A 27,457-nucleotide genomic window follows, 5' to 3' on the forward strand; every position below is an offset into this window, starting at 1 on the left:
TTCTAGCTCTGCACCCTGGCTGTAGGCTGAGCACTGGGCTCACGAATTGCTCAGTTAACTGAAACCGGAGGACCTGTTGGGACATGACGCAGAGCACAGCAGCCTGTGAGCAATGGCTGTGAAGTATAGTCCTAGCCAGTTGTCCTCCGTGTCCCACAAGGATGTCTGTGGAATCTGGTCTCCACCTAGACTGAGGTCTAGACATGCTCGACTTCCTTCCTCATGGTGAAAAGAGCCGGGGTCCCCAGTGCCTAGTGACCACCAGCAAGATGAGGCCCTCAGCGCTGTGGAGCCCCGCCCACTAGGGTGTGTCTGGACTGCTCAGTGGGAGAGGGCAGGGCTGTCAGTCATTTCCCTCCCTCTGCATCATCACCGACACTCTTCTGGCAACCAGTCTTTATTCATTTTTTAAAAAAGGAAATCCAAATAAGTTAGCAAAAAAAAAAAAAAAAATACAAAACAATGGCAAAACCACACGATGCTTAGTTAACAAAAGAAATCACCCCCAAGAGCCCCCAACCCCCTTTCCCTGCCTGTCCCCGGCAACTTCAGCACAGGAGACCTTGGTCAGATGGCAGCTTTACAAACAACACACAAAACAAAACAAAACATAAAACCACTGGAAGGTTCCCAATATTCACTGCAAAAGTTTGGCCCCCCAGGGACTTGGGAACAGAGGATTGTTTCTCTCCCTTTCTTTTCTCTCAATTCAGGGCAGGCCCAGCCCAGCCACTGGCATCGGGAAGAGACCAGAACAGGAGACGTGCACAGCTTGTCCAGGTCAGGACACTGTCTGTGTCTCTCAAACTGTTTCACTTAGGGGGTGGAATTAGAGGCCATGTTATGATAAAAAGGAAACTCCTGAGTTTGCCCCCTGAACTGGGGCATACATGAGGGGGCGCTCTGGTCCCCTGCTTTACCTTCCTGGAAAGGGGATGCCCTGTCCTCTAAGGAGGCAGCTGAATGAGGGCATCCAGTACCTTGCTGGGGGGTGGGTTAACCTTACATGGATGAGGAAGGGGATAGTCTGGCCTATGGCACCCCAGAGCTGGCTTCCTAGCATCAGGGCAGCCTGGCTTAGGAGGCCCCTGCTACAGAAGCAGTGGCATCTGTGGTCAGCTTGGGGGGCTTGCAAGGATGCCTGGCTTGGCAGACAATCTCAGTTGGGCATGGTTTCATCTGGGAAGGCCACAGACACATCTTCCACTGTGATGCTGTCCACGATGGAGGTGAGGGAGTGCAGGTTGTGGGCATCTGTAGGGTCAGCCGTGAGCAGATGATCTGTAAGGGGAGGTGGGAAGGTGGTACCTGGGTGAGGAGTGGGGGTTCTTGAGGCCCAGAATAGAGGATGGGACCCTTGGGGTGACACAGGTTTTCCAGGACAGATGGGGGATAAAGCTCCGGAGTTCTACTCCCTAGTCCCTGCCTTTCCCCATGCTGTGTGTGTGTGTGTGTGTGTGTGTGTGTGTGTGTGTGTGTGCGCGCGCGCGCCTCTTCTCTGAACTCCCCTAGTGAGGTAGGGTTTGGAAGCAGTCACTCAAGTTGGAGCAGGATGGAGCTCCCCAGAGACTGGACCTGCCCTTTGCTCGGCCCGGTTTTGCAGCACTGACTCAGCACTTCGCAGAGACCCCTGGGGCAGGGACATTGTCCTCTCTGTGGAGAAGGTCAACCACCAGGCATCAGCTGGGGAGCTGCAGGAGCCACTATCACTCCTTTGCTGGTCAAGACTGCAGGGCTACACAGAACCTCCCAGCCCACCCTTTGGGTCCTGGAGTCAGCAGGTCCCTGGAGAGACCCAAGGGAAGAGGACCGGAGCAAGGAATAAGGTAAGAGGGAAGAACGCCCAGGGAGGGACTGAGGGATTGGAGTCAAGGTTACCAGGGTCAAGCCTCACTTACCCCCGGGGTTGGCGCCGAACTCCAGTGCGCTGCCCCACTCTGGACTGCAGGAGGCGCTGTGAGAGCTGCATTCGCTGGGCACCTGCAAGACAGGGCGAAGGCCCAAGGTCGGGGCACAGCCGTTCTTTGATGTGTCTCTCTGCCTAGTCCCAGTGGGCAGAAGCACCTGTGGTGGGGTTGGAGGGTGGGCCACAGGCTGTGGCCTTCCAGCCCAGGCCATCCCCAACCCCAGAATCTTAGTAACCAGCTCCTCTCATGTCCTAGAGGCCCTGCTTCCAGGCCTTCTTGGCTTCCATCCTGAGTGGTGGTTCTGCCCTCACAGGACCCCAGGTTAAAGGTCCCTGGTTCTCCTGACTCTGGTGATAAGGGTGATGGAGACAGATTTTCTGGCCCAGTGAAGGTCACTCTGTGCAGGCCTGCTGGAGTTCCAATGAGACTGAGTGGGTTTTCTCTCTGCTCAGCCACACCCAGGATGGGGGTGGGGCAGGGGGCAAAGCAGCCTTCTCTGGTGAACTTGGCCTGGCTTTTTAGGCTCTGACTCAGGCTCTGCGATTAATCCTCACCCTTACCCGGGCTGACTGTGGCCTTGCTCCTGATCCTTTCTTCAGTCCTGTGTTCCCCACCCCCACCCTTTCTGCACTTCCTCCTCACTGCCTCTATCTCCTCTGGAAAGAACACAGGACACAGGGGGTCAGCTGGATAGCCCAGCTCTGACCAGGGAAGGGCTCCTGAAGCCCCTCGACCCTGTCTGGCACCTGCTCCAACCCTCTGAGCCCCTCTTGGGGTCTTGAGGCTGTCCAGGTGCCTCCCTCTGGCCCCCTCCCCCTGGGGCAGGGGGACGGGATGGCCACTTACCCCTGGCTGGGGCCCACCCCCGCCCCGGTAGCGGAGGTCACGCTCCTCCTGGTTGAGGGAGCTGAGCAGGGTCTGGAGGCGCTCGATGTATTGGATGGCGCTGCGCAGGATCTCCACCTTGGGCAGCCGCTGGTTGGGGTTGAGCAGGGTGCTCCTCTTCAGGGCCTCGAAGGCCTCATTCACCTTCTTGAGCCTGCGCTTCTCCCTCAGTGTGGCCGCCCGCCGCCGGTCCACGGACACCGACTTCCTCTTACACACCTTACACGCCCACGGAAGGCACTGGCCCGGACAGTGCTCGGGGGTGCCCAGCCCCTTGTCTTCGAGGGGCCCTGGGGTCTCGGGGCTCAGGGTGAGCTCCGTCCGCTCATAGCCTGGTGGCTCGAAGCCCTGGAGGTGGACAGGCAGGTAGTTTTCCCCGTCATAGAAGCGGGGTTCCTGGTAGAAGTAGGGGGATGTCTCATACAGCTCCATGGGGTCAGAAAAGGCTTGTTCCTGCCACCAGACCCCAAGCTCCTGCAGCCCCTCACGCCAACTGCTGGGTGCCATTTAAACCCTCCCCGCTGGCATGGAACCAGAGATAAATATAGCCAACGCCACAGAAACCTGAGCCCCCTCTAAGCTGTTGCTGCACATCAAGACGTTTACAGTGGATTAGATGTGATTCCCCTTCTCTCTCCCCCATGGCCCCCACCCCACCCAGCCAGCCTGTCCCTGGCCCAGGCGGGCTCCTGTGCACGGGTCGGGAGGCCGTCGGGTGTAATTTGATTAGTTTTCATTTCTCAGCAGCCCCTGTGGGGCAGGGGCATTGGGGGAGGACACATTCCCCTCTCATCTGCTCCTTTCAATTACTCCTAGCTGGGCGGCCTGCCTGCTCTCTCCTTGCTAGTCCCCAAGAAGCTGGTGGGTGTAGGGGGAGGAGGGAACAAGGAAGGGTAGGCTTAGGCTGGAAGAGGCCTTAAGAGCCAACTTATCCATCTCCCTGCTTCCTGACAGCACCTTAACCACACTACATCAGTCGATGAGACTCTTAAAGACCTCCCTCCCGAAAGAATGGGACTGCTTCAGATTCTGGGCATTCATGGGCACTCAGTATCCGGGGATAAAAGGGATCAAGACTCAGAGCAGCTAATAGATTCCACTTTTGGGGTTCCCAAGCAGCTCTGACCTGTATGTTCTCTTAGGTCTCATGTGATGGGGGGTAAGTTGAGGCAAGAGAAATTATTTGGGTTTTGGTTTTCTTGGCAGGGGTCAAGAGAAATTTTCTCTTTAATACAGCGGCCGTGGTCAGAGCAGAGATTAGAATTTACAGCTTACACGTGCCACCTTCCCCAGAGCCGCAAGGTCAAGATGTACTAAGCTCCCTGTCTCCTCCCTGTCTCACTCCGGACCATTGATCTGTCCTTCTATGTTACCTCCTCAACTCTTTTTCCAACACCAGAATTTTCCTGACTCATTACTGTGGATGGGGGTGAAAAAGGAGAAAAAACAGAGCCCTTCAAACTCAGTTTAAATCTCTTCTCTCCTTGGCCATCGGGCTTGGTTGTTCTGCCTCTTCATCTGAGCCATCAATTTTACATGTATCATGCAGGTCTCAAATGTCAGGTGGAGCAGGGACTGTATAATCTTCGGGCCTCTCAGGCCATGGTCACCTCTCAGTAGGTGCCTCAGGGTCTGAGAGGACAAATTCTTTCCAATGCAGTGGGCAGACCTCAGACACCAGCAGTGAACAAGGCTCAGTCTTAGGGCTGGGGATTATAGGGACACCCCAGACAGGGTCCCTGCCCTTGACCTTACCATCTGGTAGACAATGGTGGTCACCTCTTTCTACCTAGCCCCTGATGACCGAATCTCCTCCCAGGCAACCACTGTTCAGCTTCTGCTCACGTCAGGAGACAGCCCGTTCCATTGACGTGCAGCTTTGAGCTGCAATCTTCTCCCTCTATCTTTTACCCTTTGTTCCTAGTTTTTTCCCTTAGGCCCCATAGACCAAGTCTGATCTGTCCTGCTCCTCATCCTATGACAGATCAAAATGACAAGTTCAAGCCGGTGGCAAGGACAATGAGAGGAAGGGGAACTCTGCTGGGGACTCAGGGGAGATTACAAGGGAGATGAGATCTGTGCAGCATGTGAAGAACCAGTGTTCCTTCCTCTCATTGTTCACAGCAGGGAGCCAGGAGAATTCTGATGTCCTTTTGGGATAGGAAACGGGGGGAAGGAGGGAACATAGCTGAACAATAAAAGAGCCCTAAGCATGTTGAGGGAGAACAGTGAGGTCTTAATTCTGTTCTTGGCCTTACCAGCATGATAGAAAGTAGCAGCATAGACTGGGTGTGGTGGCTCATACCTGTAATCCCAGCAGTATGGGAGGCCGAGGCCGGTGGATCATGAGGTCAGGAGTTCAAGACCAGCCTGGCCAAGATGGTGAAACCTCGTCTCTACTAAAAATACAAAAATTACCCGGACATGGTGGTAGGCACCTGTAATCCCAGCTACTCAGGAGGCTGAGGCAGGGAATTGCTTGAACTCAGAAGGCGGAGGTTGCAGTGAGCCGAGATCGCGCCACTGCACTCCAGTCTGGGCGACAGAGCGAGACTCTGCCTCAAAAAAAAAAAAAAAAAAAAGAAATTAGCAACATAGGTACTGTGTGGGTTCTAAACTTTGCTTTCCCCTGACAAGCTGGGCTGAAGAAGAGTCTCTATTTCCAACACATCCCTTGCCAAACAAAGAAAAAAGAAAAAAAAATGCCTCAGTTTACACTCCAATCCTATGAGCCCTGAGAAAAGAAGTCATGTTGAAGCCACTATAGGAACCCCCGTATTTGCGTCTTTTGTTATTCCAGGATCCAGTGTGACTTACCTCTAAATAATGTGTCTTCTTCCTCTAAAATGGAGGCAGAGCTGGCTTGCTCTATGGTGATTTCAAGACCTTACTATCTAGTTGGTGAGCATGGGCTGACATGTCAAAGCTGGATTAGAAGACAAGGGAGAGCTATGATGATTCCACAGCAAACATGGGGGCTGTGATCAATTGCAAACCAGTAGATTCTTCAAAAGCGTTTCGGGAATTTTTGGGACGGCAAAATCGCTGAAGGCTGGGGCTCTGCAAAAGGCTTGGGGAGCATGCTGGGCCAGCTCTTGAGAACTGGTAGGATTCGGATGAGGAGAGAGGAGCAGGGGAAGGGGTCTTTGGGTAGGCTGGTTTGTATGGAGCTTGGGGTTCAGGTAAGGGGGCGATTGGAGACAAACTTGCACAGAGGGGAGGAGGCCCAACTGGGCAGGGAAGGACTTAAGAGCTGAGGCAAGGAGACCACACAGAACAGCGTGATGGTCATCCAGGAATGAGATGATGAAGGTCTGAACAACCCCCTCAGAGGCAGGAGGATGAATTCGACTGGGAGAGGGCGCATGTTTCAGACTAGCAAAGGATGGTGAGTGTGCACGCAATAGGGGAATGGTTGTATTAAATGATAATGTACTTGGCACATGGATACTCCTGGTAAATGTTATTCCCTTTTCTTGCTTTGTCTTCTCTTCTACTTCTGCGTGCCCTGCAGGGGACCACAGCAGCAGGAATGGAGGAGGGAAAACCTGGCTCCACCCTGGGTGTGTTTATTCATTCATCCATTTTTTTTTCGATCAAGTACCGTGCATTCAGCACCTTGTGCCAGGTGCTTGGGTTACTAAGACATGCCCTCTCTGCCTTCAGTGTGTTCACTGATGCGTAAGGAGAATGAGTTCACAAAGTCATCTAACCAAGGTAGAAAGAGCAGGCTAGAGAAAGTGCTGATGTAATCCAGAGAAGGAATTTATTCATTCACTCCATCTGCTCAACACACATTTACTGAGAACCCGCTCTGTCAGTTCCCCGGCTGGGGCCTGACCTGGGGCAAGAGCAGTGCCTAGACTCGGCGCTTGCCTGCAGAAGCTCTGTCGGGCATGCGTTTGGCCTTCTGTCTGGATGATGTTTGCCTCTGACCAAACATGAGGGCAGAGCCGGGAGGTTAGGGTGACCTTGTGTGCCTGGTTTCTGTGAATCCCTGTCTGTGCGTGTGTTTGTGTATGTCTGACTACAGCAGCGTGGGGACCATGTCAAAGCCCAGCTATGGGGCACAGACCCTCCTAGGACTGAGCTGATAGAGTGAACCAGGTGTCTTTGACCTCTCCATACCCTGATGGTGGGGGGATTGGACCTTTACCCATCTTGTTCTTCTCTCAGAGCCAAGCTGTGGAGACGCCTCATCTAGAGGCTTGGTCCTCCTCCCCCCGCACCCCCACAAGCTGCCCTCTGATGGATGGGAACACATTGGTGCCAAGCACAGAACAGCCTTTGTGCTCCGCCACCAGCGGCGATCCATCAGCTCCAACCTGACAGCAGGGCGTCCGGCCCTAATCCCCATCCCTGCTGGCTTGGGCACACAGGGCCCCCTGCCTCTACTGTAGCCTCCTCCTCCAGCAGTCCTGCGCCCTCCAGAGGAAGCCCTTATCCCCTGCTGGGGCTCCAGAGCCACACTGTTGGCTCCCCCACCCTGACTGTCTCAACTTGATTCTGTCTGTTTGCATGCTGGGCTGATGTCATTTGCATGGTAGCAGCTGGATTTCAAAATGCTCAGAAATCCCCTTCACCTGCTCCTTGCTCCGTACTACCCCTTCTGCTGCACACCCAGTCACAGCTCTCTGGCCTTCAGCATCTTCTAGTCCCTGCTGATGTTGCAGGTGGGCTGACCTGGGCTGCATAGTACTTGGCTAAAATCAAAGCAAATTTTCCATTCTGGAGTCTCATGCACTTGGGAATAGAGGAGCAAGAAGGAGAAGGGTCTGGAAGGGTGGGGGCCTCTCGCTACTCCAAACAGGTCTCCCACCATATATTTTCCTAGGCTGGATAGGATGAGGTGGGGGGGGGTGGGGGGTGGGAAGTGGGGGAGGTGGGTGGCAAATGCATGTGCATTTCAGTAGGACGTAGATGCATAAAAATTACATGCAAATCAGCACTGATTATTTGTGGGGCAGTAGCTTTGCAGCAGAATGAGAACAGATCACAGAATCACAGAATGTCAGAGCTGCAAGGCAGTCTAGAATCCACTAGTCCACCTTCTTCCTCCACACGTGGGGAAATGGAGGCCCAGAGAAGGGAAGTGACTTGCCCAAGGGTACAGAGGATGAATGTCAGAAGTGTGAAGAGTGCCTGTTCTGAATCCCGGAGCCTCCTCCCTCCCTGCGGCTGGCAGGTGAGGAAGTGTAAGTAGTAAGCAGCAAGTGAGTAGATATTTCCCGGTGGGCCTGGGGTCACAAGTAGGCAGACAGTGAGGGGTTGGAGAGTTTGAATGGAGGGTTTGGAGAGGCATCAGGAGAGGTGCTGCTGAAGAGATGAAAAGAAGATGCAGGAGAGGTGTGAGAGAGAGAGTGGGCTGGAGGTGCCGGGCAGAGGCCTGAGGGATTGAGACAGGGGAGATTTGGAGGCAGATGCCAGGATTGAGATGTGAAGAGGAGGGGAGGGTACCCCCTCCACCGGGCCTCTGCAGCCACACATTGTTTCCATGGAGGACTGAGCATCAGATGACCACTGGGAAATCCCGTCCCTGCCTGGAATCTGATGCCCAGAGCCAGGATCATTCTTCAAGAATTTCTGGCTTTAGGGTATGGGAAGGTGCAGACCTGGAGGTGGAAGGGGTTGGGTTGGAGGAGAGTGGGTGAGGGTCAAGGGGAGGTGTTTGGTGGAGACAAAGCAGAGAGCTGGTTTTAAAAATAACCAGCACTGGGCTCAGCAGTGTGAACTGGGGACCTGGCTCTGGTGGGGCCTTTGGAAATGCGGGCGGGGATTTCTTACAAGAATCCTACATTCCTATGGGAACAGGGCCTTCGGGCCTTCAGCTCCTGGTTAGGACAAATACCATCAGGATGTGGAGGGAAAGTAGAAGGAGCCCTGGATAAGGCAGTTCGTGTTGCTGTCCTGTCTCCTCTTTGGTTCTCAATTTCCCCATCTGTAAACCAAGATGCTGGACTGACTGGTTAGGATGCCTTTTGTTTGTTTGTTTGTTTGTTTGTTTTCCTGACTTAGCATGTGCATCTGGAGGAAGTGCTCATGGAATCAGGGCAGGAGGACTGTTTTGTCTGAACCAGGTTTAGCCCCGAAGAGTAGACTCACAGGATCAGAGACGGTAGATTTCCTAGAGATACTTTGTCCTTTTCCCATCTCCACTTCGGCTCCCAGGTTTAACCTCACTGAAAGGTAACCAGATGGTTCTCTGGACCCATTTCCACCTACTTAGAACTGCTTGGCATATATTTGTCATACTCACCTCTGGATTTGCCCCCCTGGCTGTCCCCTTCCCTGCTACTCCCTCCCAGCCCCGCAAATCTGCCCTCTCTGTGGGTTCAGAAGCCTTAGCATGCCGCTACCCACTCCATTCCCTGGACTGCATCTATTTCTGCCCCTTTGACAAGTTGTAACATATTTGCAAGCAGCTGCTGCCTGGGTGGAGATGCCTTTGCTCTCCTCCCAGCTCTGTCCTCTCCTCCCCAGTCCCTCTCCGGACAGCCACCCCTTCCCAGAATGTGCCCTATGACCCTCCCTACATTCTCCTCTCTGGGACTCAGACATCCAACATTTCCTAGGTTTCTGCAGGGGTGGCCAGGGCTCTACACTGACACAGAGGGAGCCTTCTGGGATAGAAAGTCATGTGGCCAGGGGTGGGGTCAGATCTCTTCTATGAAGTCCCAGGCTGTATGGTTTGAGGCAATTCTCTTCCCACTGTGGGCTTCATTTTTCTATTTTTAAAGTGTGGTGATGAATCATGTCTTCCCCACCAATCATAAGTAACTTTGCCACCTATTAAGTGTAAAGACTTGGGGACATTCTGCCAGTGCTGTTGATCCCATTACTTTTATCTCTTCTGAGGACTTCATTCCATTGTTTCTGTCTGCTGGGCTTTCATTAGATAGATATGCTGATCTAAACATGCTGAAGTCTCTCCCATAAAAATAAAAAAATAAAATAAAATAAATTCCTTCTCTTTTCCATGGAGCCTTCTCAGCTATGGCTTGAAAACTAACCTTCCCTTATTCACCAAATTTCTAGAAAGAGGAGTCTACACTTACTCTTTCCACTTCCTCACTTCCCATTCGCTTGTCTGCTTATTGGCTTCTACCTTCCCAAGTTACTAAAATGGGTCCTCCCAAAATCAAAGAGACCCTCACCGGGCACCATCCCGTGGATATTTCTCAGTTTTAATTTTACTTGATTGGTCTGTGTCTTTGACAATGTTGACCATGCTTCTCTTAAAACTCTCTGCTCACTTAGCTTCCAGGACCCCTTCATCTCCTGGCTCTTCTCTAACTTTTCTCACCATTTCTCCTCCTCTCTTTGCTTCCTCTCTCCTCTCCTCTTTGTTCTTTTCATGCACTTCACCCCTGCCACCCTTTAAGAAGGATTTTTAATTTTTAGTCTACTTTTTTACAGTCTCCCTTTGTAGTCTCATTCTTTCACCTAGTTTTAACTACCATGTGTATAAATGCTTGGTAAATGTTAACATCTCTTAACTTTATGTACCAAATTATGTATTTATGTTATGTATTAATTACTCCCAAGTCTATATTCTAGCCTCTGCCTCTTCCCTGAGCTGGATCACATATCCAAGGTGCTAGTAGACTTCTCCACTTCCATGTCATGCAGACTCCTAAACTTAAATCTATCTGATATAGAATTCACTCACTCTGTCCTCCATTCCAATATCCCTCTTATATGGTGACTGATGCCACCACCCACCCAGTAATTGCTCTTCATTTCTTATCCTTCCGCATCTAATTGTTCAACAAGTCCAACAACCCTGCTGTCTTCTTCATCTCAGCAATTCCTAGGCCAGGCATGGTGGTTCATGTTTGTAATCTCAACACTTTGGGAGGCCACGGTGGGGAGGATCACTTGAGTCCAGGAGTTAGAGACCAGCCTGGGCAACATGATGAGATTCTGTCTCTACAAAAAATAATTTTTAAAAATTAGGTGAGCATGATGGAGTGTGCCTGTAGTCCTAGCAACTCTGGAGGCTGAGGTAGGAGGACTGCTTGAGCCCAAGAGGTCTGAGGCTGCAGTGAGCTGTGATCACACCACTGCACCCCCAGCCTGGGTGGCAGAGTGAGACCCAATCTCAAACAAAACAAAACAACACAAAACAAAAAAGCCCCAAACAATTCCTAGATTCACATAGGGCCAGGATTTTTTTCAATTCCACCAGTCAAAGTGAGAGGGCTCATTGAAGACATGGGGCATTTAACTGAGATCACAAAAGGGTCACACCTTAGTAATAAAATAAAAACTACTCTAGATCTGCCTTCAAAAAGTTTCAAACAAGCCTCAAAACCATCAAATTCATTTAACTGTCTTCCAAAACAAAGTCCAATACTTTTTAAAGGACTATAACAAAATCTAACACTCAGTTATGTAAAATTCACAGTGAGTCATCCAATAAAAAATTAGCAGACAACAAAGAAGCAGGGGAAAATGTGACTCATAATCAGGAAAAAAATTAATTAATTGATATAGACCCAGAAATGATAGGAACATGATCGAATTAGCAGATAGGAGTCTGGGCACAGTGGCTCACACCTGTAATCCCAGCACTTGGGGAGGCCAAGGTGGGCAGATCACTTGAGTACAGAAGTTTGAGACCAGCCTGGGCAACATGGTAAAACCTGGTCACTATTAAAAAATACCAAAAAATTATCCAGGCATGGTGGTGCATGCCTGTAGTCCCAGCTACTTGGGAGGCTGAGGCTGAGCCTGGGAGGTCGAGGCTATGGTGAGCTGTGATCATGCCACTGCACTCCAGACCAGATAGTGTGAGACCTTATAAAAAAAAAAAAAAAAAAAAGACTTAGCAGATAGGACCATTAAAATAGAGATGATAAATTTGTTCAGTATGCTCAAGGATTTAAAGAAAAACATGAATGTAAGAGAGAATTAGAAGATATAAAAAGGAATCAAACTTTTACTGGCTAGTATTATGTATTAGTCTGCTCAGGCTGCCGTAACAAAATACCTAAGACTGGGTAGTTTAAACAACAGACTTTTATTTTCTCATAGCTCTGGAGGCTGGAAGTCTGAGATTAGGGTGCCAGCATGATCAGATTTTGGTGAGGGCTCTTTTCCTGGTTTGCAGATGACTACCTTCATGTCCTCATGCTTACCTGGCCTTTCTTTGGTCTCTGAATGGAGAGAAAGAGAGAGAGAGATAGAGAGAGAGATATCTCAGGGTCTATGGTATCTCTTATAAGGACACTAATCCCATGAGACCAGGATCCCTCCCTCATCATCCAGTTATCCCCCAAAGGCCCCATCTCTAAATACTATTACATTGGGGGTTAGGGCTTCAACATATGAATTTTGGAGGACACAAACACTCAGTCAATATTAGATCAATAGCAGATTAGACATTGCAGGAAAAGTTTGTTGAATCTGAGTACAAAGCAATAGAAACTACCCAAAATGAAATACAGAGAAAAATACCAAAACAGAAAGAGCTTCATACTTGTGGAATAATATCATATCAAGTGGGCTAACATATGTGTTATTGAAGTTCCAGAAAAGGGCAGAAAAGCCTAGAAGAAATAATTTTCTAGGTTCCAAATCTAATAAAAACTGTAAACTCACAGATCTAAATAATTCAATAAGTCCCAAAAGAATAAACACAAAGAAAACCACACCAAGGCACATCATCAAATTGCTGAAAGCCAGTGATAAACAGAAAAAATTTTAAAGCAGCCAAAGAAAAAGAGACACATAATGTATAGAGGAACAGATAGGAAAACTGATGATTTCCCATCAGATAGAATGAAGGCCAGAAGACAATGGAGCAACATCTTTAAAGTGCCAAAAGAAGAGGCTGTCAACCAGGAATTGTATATCCATTGAAAATATATTTCAAGAATGAAGGCAAAATAACTTTTTCAGACAACAGTATGCTGGGAGAATTCATCACCAGCCATTCTTCACTGTAAGAAATGTCAGAGGAAGTTTTTTACATGGAAGGAAAATGATACAAGATGGGAATGTAAAATACATAAAAGAATGAAGAGCATCAGAAGTGGTAAACATATGGTGAATATAAAAAGACTGTTCCCCCTCGTTTTAAAATGTCTTTCAAAGACAGTTGCCTACTTAAAGCAAAAATAATAATGTGTTGTGGGGTTTGCAGCATAAATAGAGATAAAATGTATGACAACAATAGGATGAAGAATGGGAGGTGAGGACTAGAAGTATACTGTTGTAAGTTTCTCACATTATATGGGAAGTGGTATAATATTATTTGAAGGTAGACTGTGATAAAGATGCATATTATTAACACTAGAGCAATTACTAAAAAACAAAACAGTTATAACTAATCAGAGATAAATTGGAACGTTTTAAAAATACTCAGTTGATCTAGAAGAATACAGGAAAAGAGCAAGAAAAGGAATAAAGAGAAGATGAGACAATTTGAAAACTGTTAGCAAGATGGTAGATTTAAACCTAACCATATCTATAACTGCATTAAACATATAGTGGATTTAAAAGCAAGATCCAACTATTGGCTGTCTGCAAGAAACTAATTTGACACATAAAGATACAGCTAAGAGTACAAGGATGGAAAAGTGTATGCCATGCAAAAGCTAATCATAAGAAACCTGGAGTGCCTATATTAATATCAGAAAAAGTATATTCCAGAAGAAGGAATATTGTCAGGATTAAAGAGACACATTCCATAATGATAAAAGGGATCAGTTTATCAGTAAGACATATTAATCCTTCATTTATACGTACCTCACAACAGACCTTCAAAGTCCAAAAGCAAAACTGAAAGGAGAGATAGACAAATCCAAAATTTTAGTTAGAGATGTCAGTGCTCCTCTCTTAGTAATTCATAGAACAAGTAGATGAAGTTGTTATGGAAATAGAAAACTTAATCTATCAATTTAACCAGTTGATGTTCATAGGCTATTCCACTCAACAATAACTGAATACTCATTTTTTTCAAGGACACATAAAACATTTGCCAAGATCATACACTGGGCTATAAAATAATTCTCAATAAAATTTAAAATACTGATAATAAAGAGTATGTGCTGTAATCACAATGGAATTAAATTAGAAATCAATAATGGAAATTTCTGGAAAATCCCCAAATATTTGGAAATTAAAATTCTATATAGCCCATGGGTTATTACTTACTAAACTAGGTAAAAATAAAGCCCTGAGTTAAGTGCTACATAAACCATGCCACATTTAATCCTCACAATAATGCCATAAGGTAATTACAGTGATCACTGTTTTGCAGATGAGCCCCCAGAGCTCAGAGAGGCAGCTGGTAGGTTGTAAACCTAGGAGCAAAAACCCAGGTCTGTCTCATGTCAAAGCCTAGTTCATGATCAGTGTGTTATTCCACAGGCAACTAGTTACAGCAATCAAGGTGGGCACCCACAGAGAGCTGTGCTGAGTACCCTGTTGGGTATGAGGGGTGAAGGATGTATTGCTGATGCTGCCTGCCTTCTCGCCAACTCCCTGTCCACAATCTCACCCCTAGGCTTGGTGCTCAAGAGCCTTCCCCATGGAAACTCTACCATTGGGTGTTCTCTTATGTTCTTCCTCACTCTTGTTCTTCTGTTGTGAGCTTCCTATGTCCCCAGTGAGTTCTTTCCTCGGCAGGGTCACTGGCTTTCCCTGGGTGCTTGATCCAAACACCTCATAAGGCCTTCTTCCTTTAAGGGTCTCATCCTCACTGCTTTTACTTCTGGCTCCCCCATCCTGATCTCAGCAGGCCTGCTTTGTAATCCAGGGCTTTCTGGACCCTTATCCAGAAAGATGTGGATCCAGGTCCAGATGTTGCAAGACCTGCAACACTATTCTTCTGTTATCCTTAGGCAGCCTTCTCAGACCAAACCAACTGTCGCTGGCCCACCTGGAGTCCACCAGTAGCCAGGGGATCCCCAGAGTCTCCAGAACTGCTCAGTGGCTCACTTTATCTTTCTCTTTTACTTAAGAGATCTTTGAACCAGACTGCCTGGATTTTAAATCCTGGAATTATCACTTGATAGCTTTGTAATCTTATGTAAGTCATTTTACCTCTTGGTGCCTCTGTCTTCGTCTTTATGCTGCTATAACAGAATACCACAGACCGGGTAGTTTACAACAGACAGAAATTTATTTGGCTCATCATTCTGGAGGCTGGAAAGTCCAGAAGCATAGCACCAGTATCTTGCAAGGGCCTTTGTGCTGGTGAAAGGTGGAAGGGCAAGAGAGGGCAAGAGCAAGAGGAGGGCCAAACTTGTTTTTATAACAACCCATTCTCATGATAATTAACCCACTCCCAAGATAATGACATTAATCTATTCATGAAGGCAGAGCTCTCAAAACCCAATCATCTCTTATTAGGGCCCATCTCTCAATATTGTTGCATTGCAGATTAAGTTTCCAATACATGAACTTTGGGGGACACATTCAGACCATAGCAACCTCCATTTCTTCATCTGTTTAATAAGGATAAGAATGGGATGTGTCTCACAGGATTGTTGTACAGATTGAATGATTTCATATGTATAAAGTGCCTCGCACTCAATAAGCATTAGTTCTATTATTTTTATGAAACAGGGCCTCATTCTGTTGCTTAGGCTGGAGTGCAGTGGTGCAGTCATGTCTCACTACAGCCTAAACCTCCTGGGTTCATGTGATCCTCCTTCCTCAGCCTCTGGAGTAACTGGGACTACAGGTGCGTGCCATCATGCCCAGCTAATTTTTTTGTTTTTTGTAGAGGTGGAGCCACCCTATGTTGCCCAGGCTGGTCTCGAACTCCTGGGCTCAAGCAGTCCTCCCACCTCAGCCTCCCAAAGTGATGGGATTATAGGCATGCGCCACCATGCCTAGCTCTGTTATTAATTTACATCCTTTTGTCCTTGTCTCCTCCATCAGACTGGGAGCTTCCTGAGAGCAGAAGTAATGTTTCTTCAATCACTCTATTATCCTGGGAGCTCTCTGGCGGAGTAGGGCTGCATCTCTTCTAAAGAATGGGGGCTCCCTGAGGTCAGGGATTGTGTCTCCACCATTAGACAGGGACTGCGTCTGCCTCTCAGGCTCTGAATTTTTTTGTTTGCCTGCTTCTCAGTTCTCATAAGAGGACTGTGAATATGGGAAGCGCAGTGGAGCTCTGGGCAGTGAAGATATTCTGGGAGGGGCCCGGGAAGCTCTTTCCAGTGGATAGATCTGGCCTTGGTGAGGGAGCCGGGAGATCCTAGGCAGATTCCTTCCCAGAGCAGCTCCAGAAACAAGATCCCAAGGCAGCTTCCAGGAGCTACTTCTACCCCCAGGCAGCTGGGGAGTTCTTCTAAGACACTTCTGTCTATGCACACCGTGCACACTATTCTGAGGAAGTTCAGCCTTAGCACAGTTTTACCCCTTTCAGTCTATCAGAAGACAGGAGATGCAATATGGCATTGGGCAAAGAGCAGACTAAGATAGCATTGAATTCTGGCTCTGCCACTTGCTAGCTGCATGGAACCTTCGTTTAATATCTTGGGACCTTCGTTTCCTCATAGGCAAAAATGATAATAAGAAAACCTTGTTCTCCAGTCATATTGTGTGCTCAATAAATGTTAGTTGAGTGAAAGAATGCATATTCATTTCCTTTCTTTGGGGGAGTTTAGGGAGTGGCATAGCCAGCCCTGCCTCTGGTAAATTGAATTCTACCATCTGTGGGCTGAACAGGTCATCAAGATGACATTTAGTTCATTCCCAGCCTTTAATCCATCTCAGGCACACACTTAAATAAGCTCCCAAAATGGAACCCTTGGTAATGCATTCCCATGCTTCGGTCATGAGAAAATCCCTTCTAACATCGCATTGCCCTCTCCCTACCCCACCCCCAGTGGCACATCACAGGCATGTCTTTTCTTTGACTCTTTTCTGTAACTGGAGTAAGGAGTGTGGAAAGTTGGGACGTTAGATTCTAGTTCTAGCTCTGCCATTAACCTCTATGTGACTTTGAGCATTGGAAGCTGGCATTTATTGAGCCTCTGCTCTGTGCTGAGTACCTCACTCCCTTCTCACGGCGTGACTGTGGAGATGACAGGGTCCCCATTTTACAAAAGACAAACCTGAGGATCAGAGAGGTTAAGAAACTTGCACCAAATCACACAGCTATGGAGTTCACATCTCCCTGACTCTACACTCTTTTTCCACTGCACAGTGCTGACTTCCCTAGGGACCTATTTCCTGATCTGTAAAATAAGGGAATTGGATTTCGTGTTCTAGAAAGTTCCTTCCAGTGTTGGCATTTTGTCACCACCTGCTCTGGGCCTCTGGAAGAATCTGAGGAAATTTCTGCTCAGCTTCCTGGCTTGGCTTCCTTGCCTTTCCCTGACCTTCTCGTTTGTTTGTCTATTCTCAGGACTTCCTTACCATCCTCTCCAGTGAGTTGGTGTGAGACAAGGAACCAAATGTTTCCCTGGAGTTAGTGCAGTTCCATCTGCCGCGTTCCCTGCATAGCGGTCCGTGGGAACACTGCGTTCCACCCTCCAGACCCTGGTGCCTGGAGTGTTTTCCTTGAGCCACACTGCCTGTCTGCATTCCCCTTTCTGTGGGGGCTTGGGCCAGCCTAAGTCAGAACCCATTTGCTTTTCTGTTTCTGACAGCAGATGGCTTCCTAGTGGTAGGGGCAGGGTTGGGTGGACTTGCTTCCCAGGCACAGGGGTTTTTATCAGCAGGCTGTTTCCATTTCTAGAGTGCCAACCCTTGTGTCCTCACACCACTGAAGGAGTTCATGCAAACATTCAGTGATTCACTTGTTCCACATCCTTAGCCCGTTTTGGCTGCCCCACAGTGGAGACAAAGCCCTGACTTCAGATTTCTAGCTGTGGCTCACCTCACCTGTGGTTTGCTTTCCTGCGCTTATAGGTGGGGAAGTAGAGGCATTGGGAGGTGGGTCAGGGGCCGGCCTGGGATAGGAGCTCAGGAACCTGTCCTTCCCTGATTCGGTGTCCTCCTACCGTGCTCTTTCAGTAGGGCTGCAGCCACAACACGGGCCTCATTTTTCTTGGCTGTTACTAGATTTCTGAAAGCAGCTGTTTGTTGGCTTGTGAGCTCTCATACTTCTTGATCCAAGGGCAAGGAGCAATGGTTTTGTGTTTTCTGTTTGTTTGTTTTTGTTTTATTCTTGAACCTAGAGCCAGCTGCATTCTCATGTAATGTCACCTGGTAGGGGTTGGATGGTCAAGGAAGTACCTGGGCCCAGAGTAGGATTGCCTCAGGAGGACAATGTGACCATCATCACTATGCCATCATCAACAGTTGCATCATCATTTAGGACCTTCCTGTTTACTGGCACTGTGATAAATGGATTAGGCACATTAACTATTTTGTCCCTACATTGAATCTATGAGCTAGGTATTATTACCAGTTTTCAGACCGGGAGTGGTGGTGTGTTAGTCTGTTTTCACACTGCTCTAAGGAACTACCTGAGACTGGGTAATTTAGGAAGAAAAGAGGTTTAATTGACTCACAGTTCTGCAGACTGTACAGGAAGCATGACTGGGAGGCCTGAGGAAACTTACAATTATGGCGGAAAGTGAAGGGGAAGGAAGCACCTTCTTCGCATAGTAGCAGGCCGTGGCGGGGAGTTCCATACACTTTTAAACAACCAGATCTCGGCCGGGCGCGCTGGCTCGTGCCTGTAATCCCAGCTACTCGGGAGGCTGAAGAAGGAGAATTGCTTGAACCTGGGAGGCAGAGGTTGTAGTGAGCTGAGATTGTGCCACTGCACTCCAGCCTGGGCAACAGAGCAAGACTCCATCTCAAATAACAAACAGACAAAAAACAAAAAACCCAACCAATTCTCACGAGAACTCTATCACGAGAGAGCACTAGGGGGATGGTGCTAACCCCTGAGAAACTGCCCCCATGATCCAATCATTTTCCATCAGGCTCTGCTTTCAACACATGGGGTTTGCAATTTGACATGAGATTTGGGTGGGGACACAGAGCCAAATCATATCACATGGTTAAGAAATTTGCTGTGGTGCTAATGGAAGATAAAGGCAGGATTGGAACCCAGCCCGGCTTACTCCAAAGTCAGTGGACAGTCTTCTCCATTAAGATCTACAGCCATTAAGGCTGACCTTGGACAACCTTAGTGACAACTCCTCTTTAGAGTGTGTTTACTGTAGATGCTCAGCAAGTGCACATTGTGGATATTCACTACACGCTCATTGAGTAGTGAAACTAAGCAATAAAGGTCATGTCATCGAAGCAAGTCTGTTCTATGGCACAGAATGAGAATTCAGAGATCTGAATCCTCTGAATAGTTGCATGCTCTGTGACCAGGGGTGAATTACTGGCCATTTGGACCTTGGGAAAAAACAAGGATGTAATTCAGAGGGACATAGAACTGTAGACTGCATCCGGGGGCTGGATGACTTGACCTTCAAAAAGATTGTTGCAGCCGGAGGTGTAGGTGAGCTGCATCAAGTTGCCTGGGGCTTTGTTTATCCTGAGACAGACAGCCTCGCTCCTGGAGTTGTGAATTTCTGAGCATTCCATCCACCCATTGGTGGGGGTGCCTGGCACCAGTGCCTGGAGCCCTGGGAGTGGGTGTTGGCAGGATCAGTTGTGCTTGTGGTGCCTCACTCCCTGCACATGCTGCTTCTGGGCTCGAGCTTGGGGAGCAGACAGTGCCTCCTGACTGGTTTTCCTTTTGCTTTGATTTTGCTGGCTGTCCTTGCCAGGGCTCGGCTGTCAGCCTTGGTGGTTGATAGCCAACCTTTGACCTTTGACATCCAACCATCCCCCTCCCCCACATGTGCTAACCACAGTGAAATCACAGATGCACAAATTATCAACTGAGAAGAATCTTAGACCAACTGCATCATTTTAAAGAGGAGAAACTGAGAAGGAGGGAGGAGGAAGTCCTTGCCTAAGGTGACAGATGGCAGAATGGAGTAAGCCACATTGGACTTTAGCAGCCTGCCTGCCTTGTCTTCAAGAGCCAGGAAATATTCATTTAATATCTTCTACATATAATCATACCACCTTTACCTAGGTGATCACTTAGGTACACACACACACACACACACACACACACACACACACACACGTTGTCCAGAGCCTCCCTTCTGGACTTCTCCTGGGTCTGCTAAGCCCCAGATCCTTCTAGATTCCTGTCACTGCCACCCAATCAAAGCTCCTTGCCCAGTTTTCTACCCCTAGTGATCTTGCCTCTGTTGGGTGGCAAAGGGCTCTGACATAGATGTGATATTAGACCCTTGGCCTCTCCTCCTTCCCATACGGAGCAGGCAGAGCACTTCACTACTTATGGATATGAGGCCTTAAATTGGTTCCTTACCCTCACCAAGCCTCAGTTTTCTCATTTTGGAAATGGGGATAATAACGCACTTAGCTTATTGCCTGGCACCTGGTTAGCTAATACAATGTTAACTATTATTTATTATTATTAATGGGACTATGATTATTCCTAAAAGCAGTGGCTCTCTGGAAGACTTCTCATCTAGCCTGTAGGAGGGGGCTTGGGCTCCATAACCTTTCCATGGTGGTACCCCCATCCCTAAAACAAAGTCCTGCATTCTAGGAGGCCTTGTGGAGGTCTCAATCCCTACCCTGGCCCCAACCATTGTCAGCCAAGCCTCTTGCATTTCACGGATCTCAACTCTGCCTGTTGCAAGTTATAAATAACCCTGGCCATCTGTGCTATGAAACCCCAATACTGAGACCAAAGCAGAAGCTTCCTAGATCCCTGCCTCCTTCCCCATCTTCCCCTGCTTCTGGCAGGAGTTTTGTTTTCTCTGCTTTAGAATTTAAAGCTTCTTCCCTTTTGTGCTTCCTCCCCCATACCCAAGCCTGTGCATGGACTCTCCATCACTGCAGATGTCGAGGAACTCTCTGGGGAACAGTTCTCTTAGAAAGAAGTGCCCATTTCAATAAATTGCACAGAAGTGGTGTGCTCCCTCCTGAGCCATTGGCTGGACAGGGCCAGCAGCTGTCAGGCGGATGAAATGTGCACAGAAAACACGAGGGGACTAGAGGCAGGCACCACTCACAGCAGAGGGGCTTCGAAGTTTCAAAGCCAAGCAAATCCTCAACCTCGTTGGGGGTTGAGGGGAGAATCCTTGGGCTCTTTCCTCACTCTCATTCTCACCCTCTAAGAAAACATACTCTTGATAAGTCCTATGCACCTGGGCCCCTCTCAACCTGCCAAAGTGATAATTAGCTAATCTGGGTGGCTATATGTTAGGGACTAAATGCTTGTGTTCCCAAAATTCATGTACTGAAGTCCTAACCCCCAGTGTGATGGTCTTTGGAAATAAGGCCTGTGAGAGGTAATTAGGATTACATGAGGTCATGAGTGTGGGGCCCTCATGTTGGGATCAGTGACCTAATGAGCTTGCGTGCACACTCACTGTCTTTCCCTCACTGCCTGTCTGCACCCACGGGTCATGCATACATCAAGAAAATGCCAGATGAGTGCACAGGGAGAAGGCAGCCATCTGCAATTCAGGAAGAAAGCCCTCATCACAGCTGGACTATGCTGGCACACTGATCTCAGTTCTGGCCTCCAGAACTGTGAGAAAATAAAATTTCTGTTGCTAAAGCCACACAGCCTGGGATATTTTGTTATGGCAGCCCAAATTGACTAATAACACTATAAATGGAATGGCCAGGACATTCCCTCTTCTTAGAAAGAACATGTGTCATCAGGGGCTTCCTGCAGACAATGCCGATGACTGACGGCCTGCTGGGTTAATGAATTCTAGTACAGAGGCAGCCATGTGTTTTTCCATCTTGAGCCAGATGATCCGACGTCCATAAAGTTATAATTGTTGTACCAAATTTTACTAAATAGGAGATATTTACAAATCGTAATGTACAAAATAATCCAACAACATTCATATCCCTGCCAATCTGGTTTAAGAAAGAGAACCTGGCAGCATTTTCTTTGAATAATCTTACCCATTCCTTCCTTGAGCTGAGCTATGTCATCGCTAATTTCATGCTTCTAATTTCCTTGCTTTTCTTTGTAGATTTATTATTGTTTATTTGTATCCTTAAATGATATGTTGTTTGATTTTATATGTTTTTAAATATTTTGTTAATGGAGTCAAAGTTTACATCTTCTTTTGTGACTAACTTCTTTCATCTGTGTTGTGTGTGTTGCAATTCATTTTCTTTTCATTGTAGTGCAGAATTCCGTTGTATAAATAAACCACAACTACTCCTCAAGTTTATTACCAATGGAAAGTATTTTCCCCCAGTTTGGGAGTACTAAATACTACGCTGCAGTGAGTATTCTACTTCATGTCTCTTGATTTCCTATATGGAAAAGTTGCTTTAGGATATATATATAATACAGAAGTGAAATTGCTGAGTCACAGAGTATATGCATCTTAAATATTGCTAAATAGTGTAAAAATTCTTTTCTAAAGTGGTTGCACCAACTTACACTTCCAAGAATAGTGGTGTCAGACTTAATTTTTTAAATTGTTTATCTGGAGGTAATAAAATTGTATCTCTTGTGTTAAAAGTTAAATATTCCTGATGACTAATGAAGTTGAACATTTTTTCAAATGTTTACTGGTCATTCAGATTTCTTCATTTGTGATATTCCTATTCAAATAGTTTGCCCATTTTTCTGTTGGATCATTTGTCATTTTCTCATTGATTGCAGAACTTCTTCAGATATTCTCAATGGCAGTCTTTTTGTAATGTGCTCTGTGTGTGTGTGTGTGTGTGTGTGTAATTACAAATGTCTTCTTCCCCTCTGGTTTGCTTTTTCACTCTCTTAAGCATGTCTTTTGGTGAACAGAAAATTTTTATTTAAATGAAGTCTAGTTTGTCAGTCTCTTACTTTAGGGTTAATGCTTTTCATTCCTGTTAAACCTTTGCTCATTGTAAGGTCACGCAGATACTGTTTTTCTGTTTCCTCCCAGGAGTTTTATTGTTTTATGTTTCACATGTAGGTCTTCGTATGCCTGGAACTGAATTTTGTAGGTGGTTTGAGGTGGAGGAATAAACATTTATTTTTCCCATCATATGGATGTTCAACTGACATCACGTGATTTATTGAAAAGATGATTGTTTCCCACTGCAATGCAATGATATCTTCGTTGTAAATCAAGTAACTATATATATGCATTTCTGGACTATATTGTCTCCCATTTACCCTTGTACCAGTTGTTTTGTTCTTCAAGACTGTTTTCTTCATTTAGAACCAGCTTGCCAATTTCTCCCAGAAAACCAACCAAGCAAACAACAAACAAAAAAACTCCTAGAATTTGGGGAAGGACTAACATCTTCACCATATTGAGTCTTTTAACCCATGAATTTGGTATATCTCTCCATGTGTTTAGATTTTTCTATAATATCTCTCAGTAATGGCATGTAGTCTTCATTGTAAAGAATTTTAATATTTTTCACTAGATTTATTCCTAGGTATATGATTTTGGATGCTGATATATAAAGGCTCTGTACGTTTTTTTATTTTAAAATTGTGTATTGCTAGCATATAGGGATACAATTACTTTTTAATACTAGCTATATATCCAATGATCTTGGGAAATGCACTTCTAAGTTTTAATAGTTTACATATATAAGTTCTTTTGGACTTTTTATATTCACAGTCATGTTATTCTCTAATAATGATAGATTTTTGGTCTTACATTTCTTATTCATTTTAATTTCGTATTGCCTTATTGTACTGGCTATATCTCCAGTGTAATGTTGAATTGAAATCATAATAGCAGACATCCTTATCTTGTTCCTGATTTCAAAGGGGGACTCTTTATATATTTTACTACTAAGCATAATATTTGGTGTTATTTTAAAAATACTTTAACAAAATCAGATTAATGGAGTTCCTTTCTTTTTTTTCCTAGACCAATTCTAAAAAATTTATTTTTTTGGTATTCAGTCTTTAATAGCTACAAGGGATAAGGCTAGAATTTATTCTTTTTCTTTGATAATTTTTTAAATTATACTTTATGTTCTAGGGTACATGTGCACAATGTTACCTATGTATACATGTGCCATGTTGGTGTGCTGCACCCATTAACCCGTCATTTACATTAGGTATATCTCCTAGTGCTATCCCTTCTCCTCCCCCACCCAACAACAGGCCTTAGTGTGTGATGTTCCCTTTCCTGTGTCCAAGTGATCAAATTGTTCAATTCCCACCTATGAGTGAGAACATGCGGTGTCTGGTTTTCTGTTCTTGCAATAGTTTGCTGAGAATGATGGTTTCTAGCTGCATCCATGTCTGTACAAAGGACATGAACTCATCCTTTTTTATGACTGCATGGTATTCCATGGTATACATGTGCCACATTTTCTTAATCCATTCTGTCATTGATGGACATTTGGGTTGGTTCCAAGTCTTTGCTATTGTGAATAGTGCCGCAATAAACATACATGTGCGTGTGTCTTTATAGCAGCATGATTTATAATCCTTTGGGTATATACCCAGTGATGGGATGGCTGGGTCGAATGGTATTTCTAGTTCTAGATCCTTGAGGAATTGCCACACTGTCTTCCACAATGGTTGAACTAGTTTACAGTCCCACCAACAGTGTAAAAGTATTCCTATTTCTCCACATCCTCTCCAGCACATGTTGTTTCCTGACTTTTTAATGATCGCCATTCTAACTGGTGTGAGATGGTATCTCATTGAGGTTTTGATTTGCATTTCTCTGATGGCTAGTGATGATGAGCATTTTTTCATGTGTCTGTTGGCTGTATAAATGTCTTATTTTGAGAAGTGTCTGTTCATTTCCTTTGCCCACTTTTTGATGGGGCTGTTTTTTTCTTGTAAATTTGTTTGAGTTCTTTGTAGGTTCTGGATATTAGCCCTTTGTCAGATGAGTAGATTGCAAAAATTTTCTTCCATTCTGTAGGTTGCCTGTTCACTCTGACAGTAATTTCTTTTGCTGTGCCGAAGCTCTTTAGTTTAATTAGATCCCATTTGTCAATTTTGGCTTCTGTTGCCATTGCTTTTGGTGTTTTAGACATGAAGTCCTTGCCCATGCCTATGTCCTGAATGGTATGCCTAGGTTTTCTTCTAGGGTTTTTATGGTTTTAGGTCTAACATTTAAGTCTCTGATCCATCTTGAATTAATTTTTGTATAAGGAGTAAGGAAGGGATCCAGTTTCAGCTTTCTACTTATGGCTAGCCAGTTTGCCCAGCACCATTTATTAAATAGGGAATCCTTTCCCCATTTCTTGTTTTTGTCAGGTTTGTCAAAGATCAGATGGTTGTAGATCTGTGGTATTATTTCTGAGGGCTCTGTTCTGTTCCATTGGTCTATATCTCTGTTTTGGTACCAGTACCATGCTGTTTTGGTTACTGTAGCCTTGTAGTATAGTTTGAAGTCAGGTAGCATGATGCCTCCAGCTTTGTTCTTTTGACTTAGGATTGTCTTGACAATGTGGGCTCTTTTTTGGTTCCATATGAACTTTAAAGTAGTTTTTTCCAATTCTGTGAAGAAAGTCATTGGTAGCTTAATGGGGATAGCATTGAATCTATAAATTACCTTGGGATTCCTTTCTACTCCTAGTTTTCAAAGAATTTTACTATAAATGAGCATTGAATGCATTTTCTGCCTCTATTGAGATCATTCATTCTTTTCCTTTCTTTGTTCTGTAAATGTGGTGAATTATGTTGATTGGCTTTTGAATGTCAAGTCATTTTTATATATAATTTTTATACCATTGCATTTGATTAGCTAATATTATGTTTAGACTTTCAACAATGTTCACGAGGGAGACAGATGTATAATTTTCCTGTCTTACAAAGTTTTGTCAGGTTTTAGTACCACATTTATAAATACTATCCTCATAAAACAAATTGTGGGATGTTTTTCTTTTTCTATTATCTTGAAGAGTTTGTGTAAAATGTATGCCCAGTTCTTCATTAAATGCTTAGAAGAGTTCATCTGGGAATCCATGTAGTCCTAGAGCTGGGAAATTTTAAAATTACAGATTTAATTTCTTCATTAGAAATAGGACACATAATAAGTTCTGTTTATCTTAGTGCTAATTTTCATAACTTGTATATTTCAAGAATTTTTCCATTTTGTGAAAAGTTTCAAATGTATTGGCAGTTGTTCATAACGTTCTGTTACATTTTTAACGTTTGTAGGATCTGATTTGTAGTGATGGTCCTCTTAACTCCTGATGTTGGAATATATGTTTTCTCTGTTTTGTCTTTGAAGAGTTTTTTATTAGTCTTTACAGATAATCAATTTCTGGCTTTGTTGATTTTTTATTCTGTGGTGTTTTTTTTCCAACTGTTTCATTGATTCATGCTCTTATCTTTATTATACTCTCTCTTGCATTTTCTTTGGGTTTAACTTGCCCTTTTTTAATAGGTTCTTGAAATGGATGCTTTGATTATTGATTTTCATGCTTTATTTTTATTGTATGTATTAAGGCTTTATTTCTAATATATGAATATAAATTTCCTTCTAAGAACTGTTTTAGTTGTGTCTCCCATGTTTTGATATCTTGGGTCTTTATAACCATTTAGTTCACAGTATTTTCTAATTTACATTGTGAATTCTTCTGTCCTCTGTGGGTGATTTAGAAGTATGTTGTTTAATTTCCAAACATTTGGTGATATTCAAGTTATCTTTTGTTAGTGGTATTTTGCTTAGTTACTCTGTGGTCAAAGGACATGCTCTGTATGATTTCAGTTATTTGAGGGATGTTGTCTGTCTTGTTCCTCACTGGATGCCAGTTTCTAGTGCAGTGACCAGAATATATTAGGGGCTTAATAAAGGGGTGGTCCAGTTCTTGACTTCAACATGGGGCACAGCAGTGATCTGATTTGCCTTCTGTGCTACAAGTGAACCTCAAAAGCTGGAAAGATGCTGCACCTGAACACATCCTGGGATTTTGATTGAAATTGCGTTGAAACTACAGATTAATATAGGGGGGAGTTGACATCTTTATAATTTGAAGATAATTGACATCTTTATAATTTTATGTATTTCAATCTATAAATAGGATGTCTTTTCCCATTTATTTAACTCATTATGAGAGGCAACATAATACAAGATTAAGAGCATGGATTCTGTAGCTAAGCTTCCTGGGGTCAAATTCTAGTTCTGTCACTCAGTAGATTTGTAACCTTGGGATAGTTTCTCATTTGCTTATCTGTAAATGGAATGATTATAGTAATAGTGCCTTTCTCATAGGTGTGGTTATGAGGATTTAATAGGTTAGTAATTGTAAAGCATTAGAACCACTGGACATGTTGTGGGTCCTGCACAAGTGTTTGCTACATGAAGTAATTATTTAATGCTTCTCAATAGTTCTACGCATTTCTCCATAAAATCTTGCAAATCTTTTGTTAGATCTATTGCTAGTTACTTTACAGTTTGATGTTATTTTGAATGACCATAGTTTTTAAAGTTACATTTTCTATCTGTTTTTGCTGGTTTATGAACATGAAATTGATTTAGTAAAATTGATTTTTGTATATTGATTTTTGTGTCAGTAACCTTGCCAAGTGCTTCTATTTATTCTACTCATTTATCCGTGGATTATTTAGGGTTTGCCACATAAATAAACTTATCCATGAAAAATAACAATTTTGGTTCCTCTTTATCAATTTTTACAACTTTCCTCCCACCCTCCCTCCCTTTTTTTTTGCATTCCTCCTTCTGTGTCTAGCTTGGAACTTC

At 45.1% G+C, this 27,457-nt stretch overlaps 2 protein-coding genes and 1 long non-coding RNA gene across 4 annotated transcripts in view; 1 reads left to right on the forward strand and 2 right to left on the reverse strand.

The window, feature by feature from the left end:
- Positions 1-384: 384 nt before the first annotated feature.
- Positions 385-3,276, reverse strand: MYOG (myogenin). 2 transcript variants are annotated; one of them, XM_005540475.5, is made up of 3 exons: positions 2,754-3,276; positions 1,899-1,980; positions 385-1,281 (listed from the first exon to the last, which is right to left on the reverse strand). In XM_005540475.5, exons 1-3 carry the CDS (start codon positions 3,222-3,224, stop codon positions 1,160-1,162), a joined length of 675 nt encoding a protein of 224 aa, XP_005540532.2. In that variant the 5' UTR covers positions 3,225-3,276; the 3' UTR covers positions 385-1,159. The 2 variants fall into 2 exon arrangements, with proteins under 2 accessions (XP_005540532.2, XP_065395945.1); XM_065539873.2 differs by having other exon boundaries at positions 385-1,308.
- ADORA1 (adenosine A1 receptor) overlaps positions 1,656-27,457 on the forward strand; it is an 87,210-nt gene continuing 61,408 nt past the window's right edge. Inside the window, exon 1 of the mRNA XM_074033380.1 lies at positions 1,656-1,826. The gene's annotated coding sequence lies outside the window, so the exon portion shown is untranslated. The remainder of the gene's footprint in view (positions 1,827-27,457) is intronic.
- LOC135969599 (uncharacterized) lies at positions 11,796-15,776 on the reverse strand. The gene is made up of 2 exons (XR_010584881.2): positions 13,545-15,776; positions 11,796-11,950 (listed from the first exon to the last, which is right to left on the reverse strand). It is a non-coding gene; the product is annotated as an uncharacterized lncRNA (long non-coding RNA).

This window comes from Macaca fascicularis, chromosome 1 (assembly GCF_037993035.2).
Source record: "Macaca fascicularis isolate 582-1 chromosome 1, T2T-MFA8v1.1".
Classification (NCBI taxonomy): domain Eukaryota; kingdom Metazoa; phylum Chordata; class Mammalia; order Primates; family Cercopithecidae; genus Macaca; species Macaca fascicularis.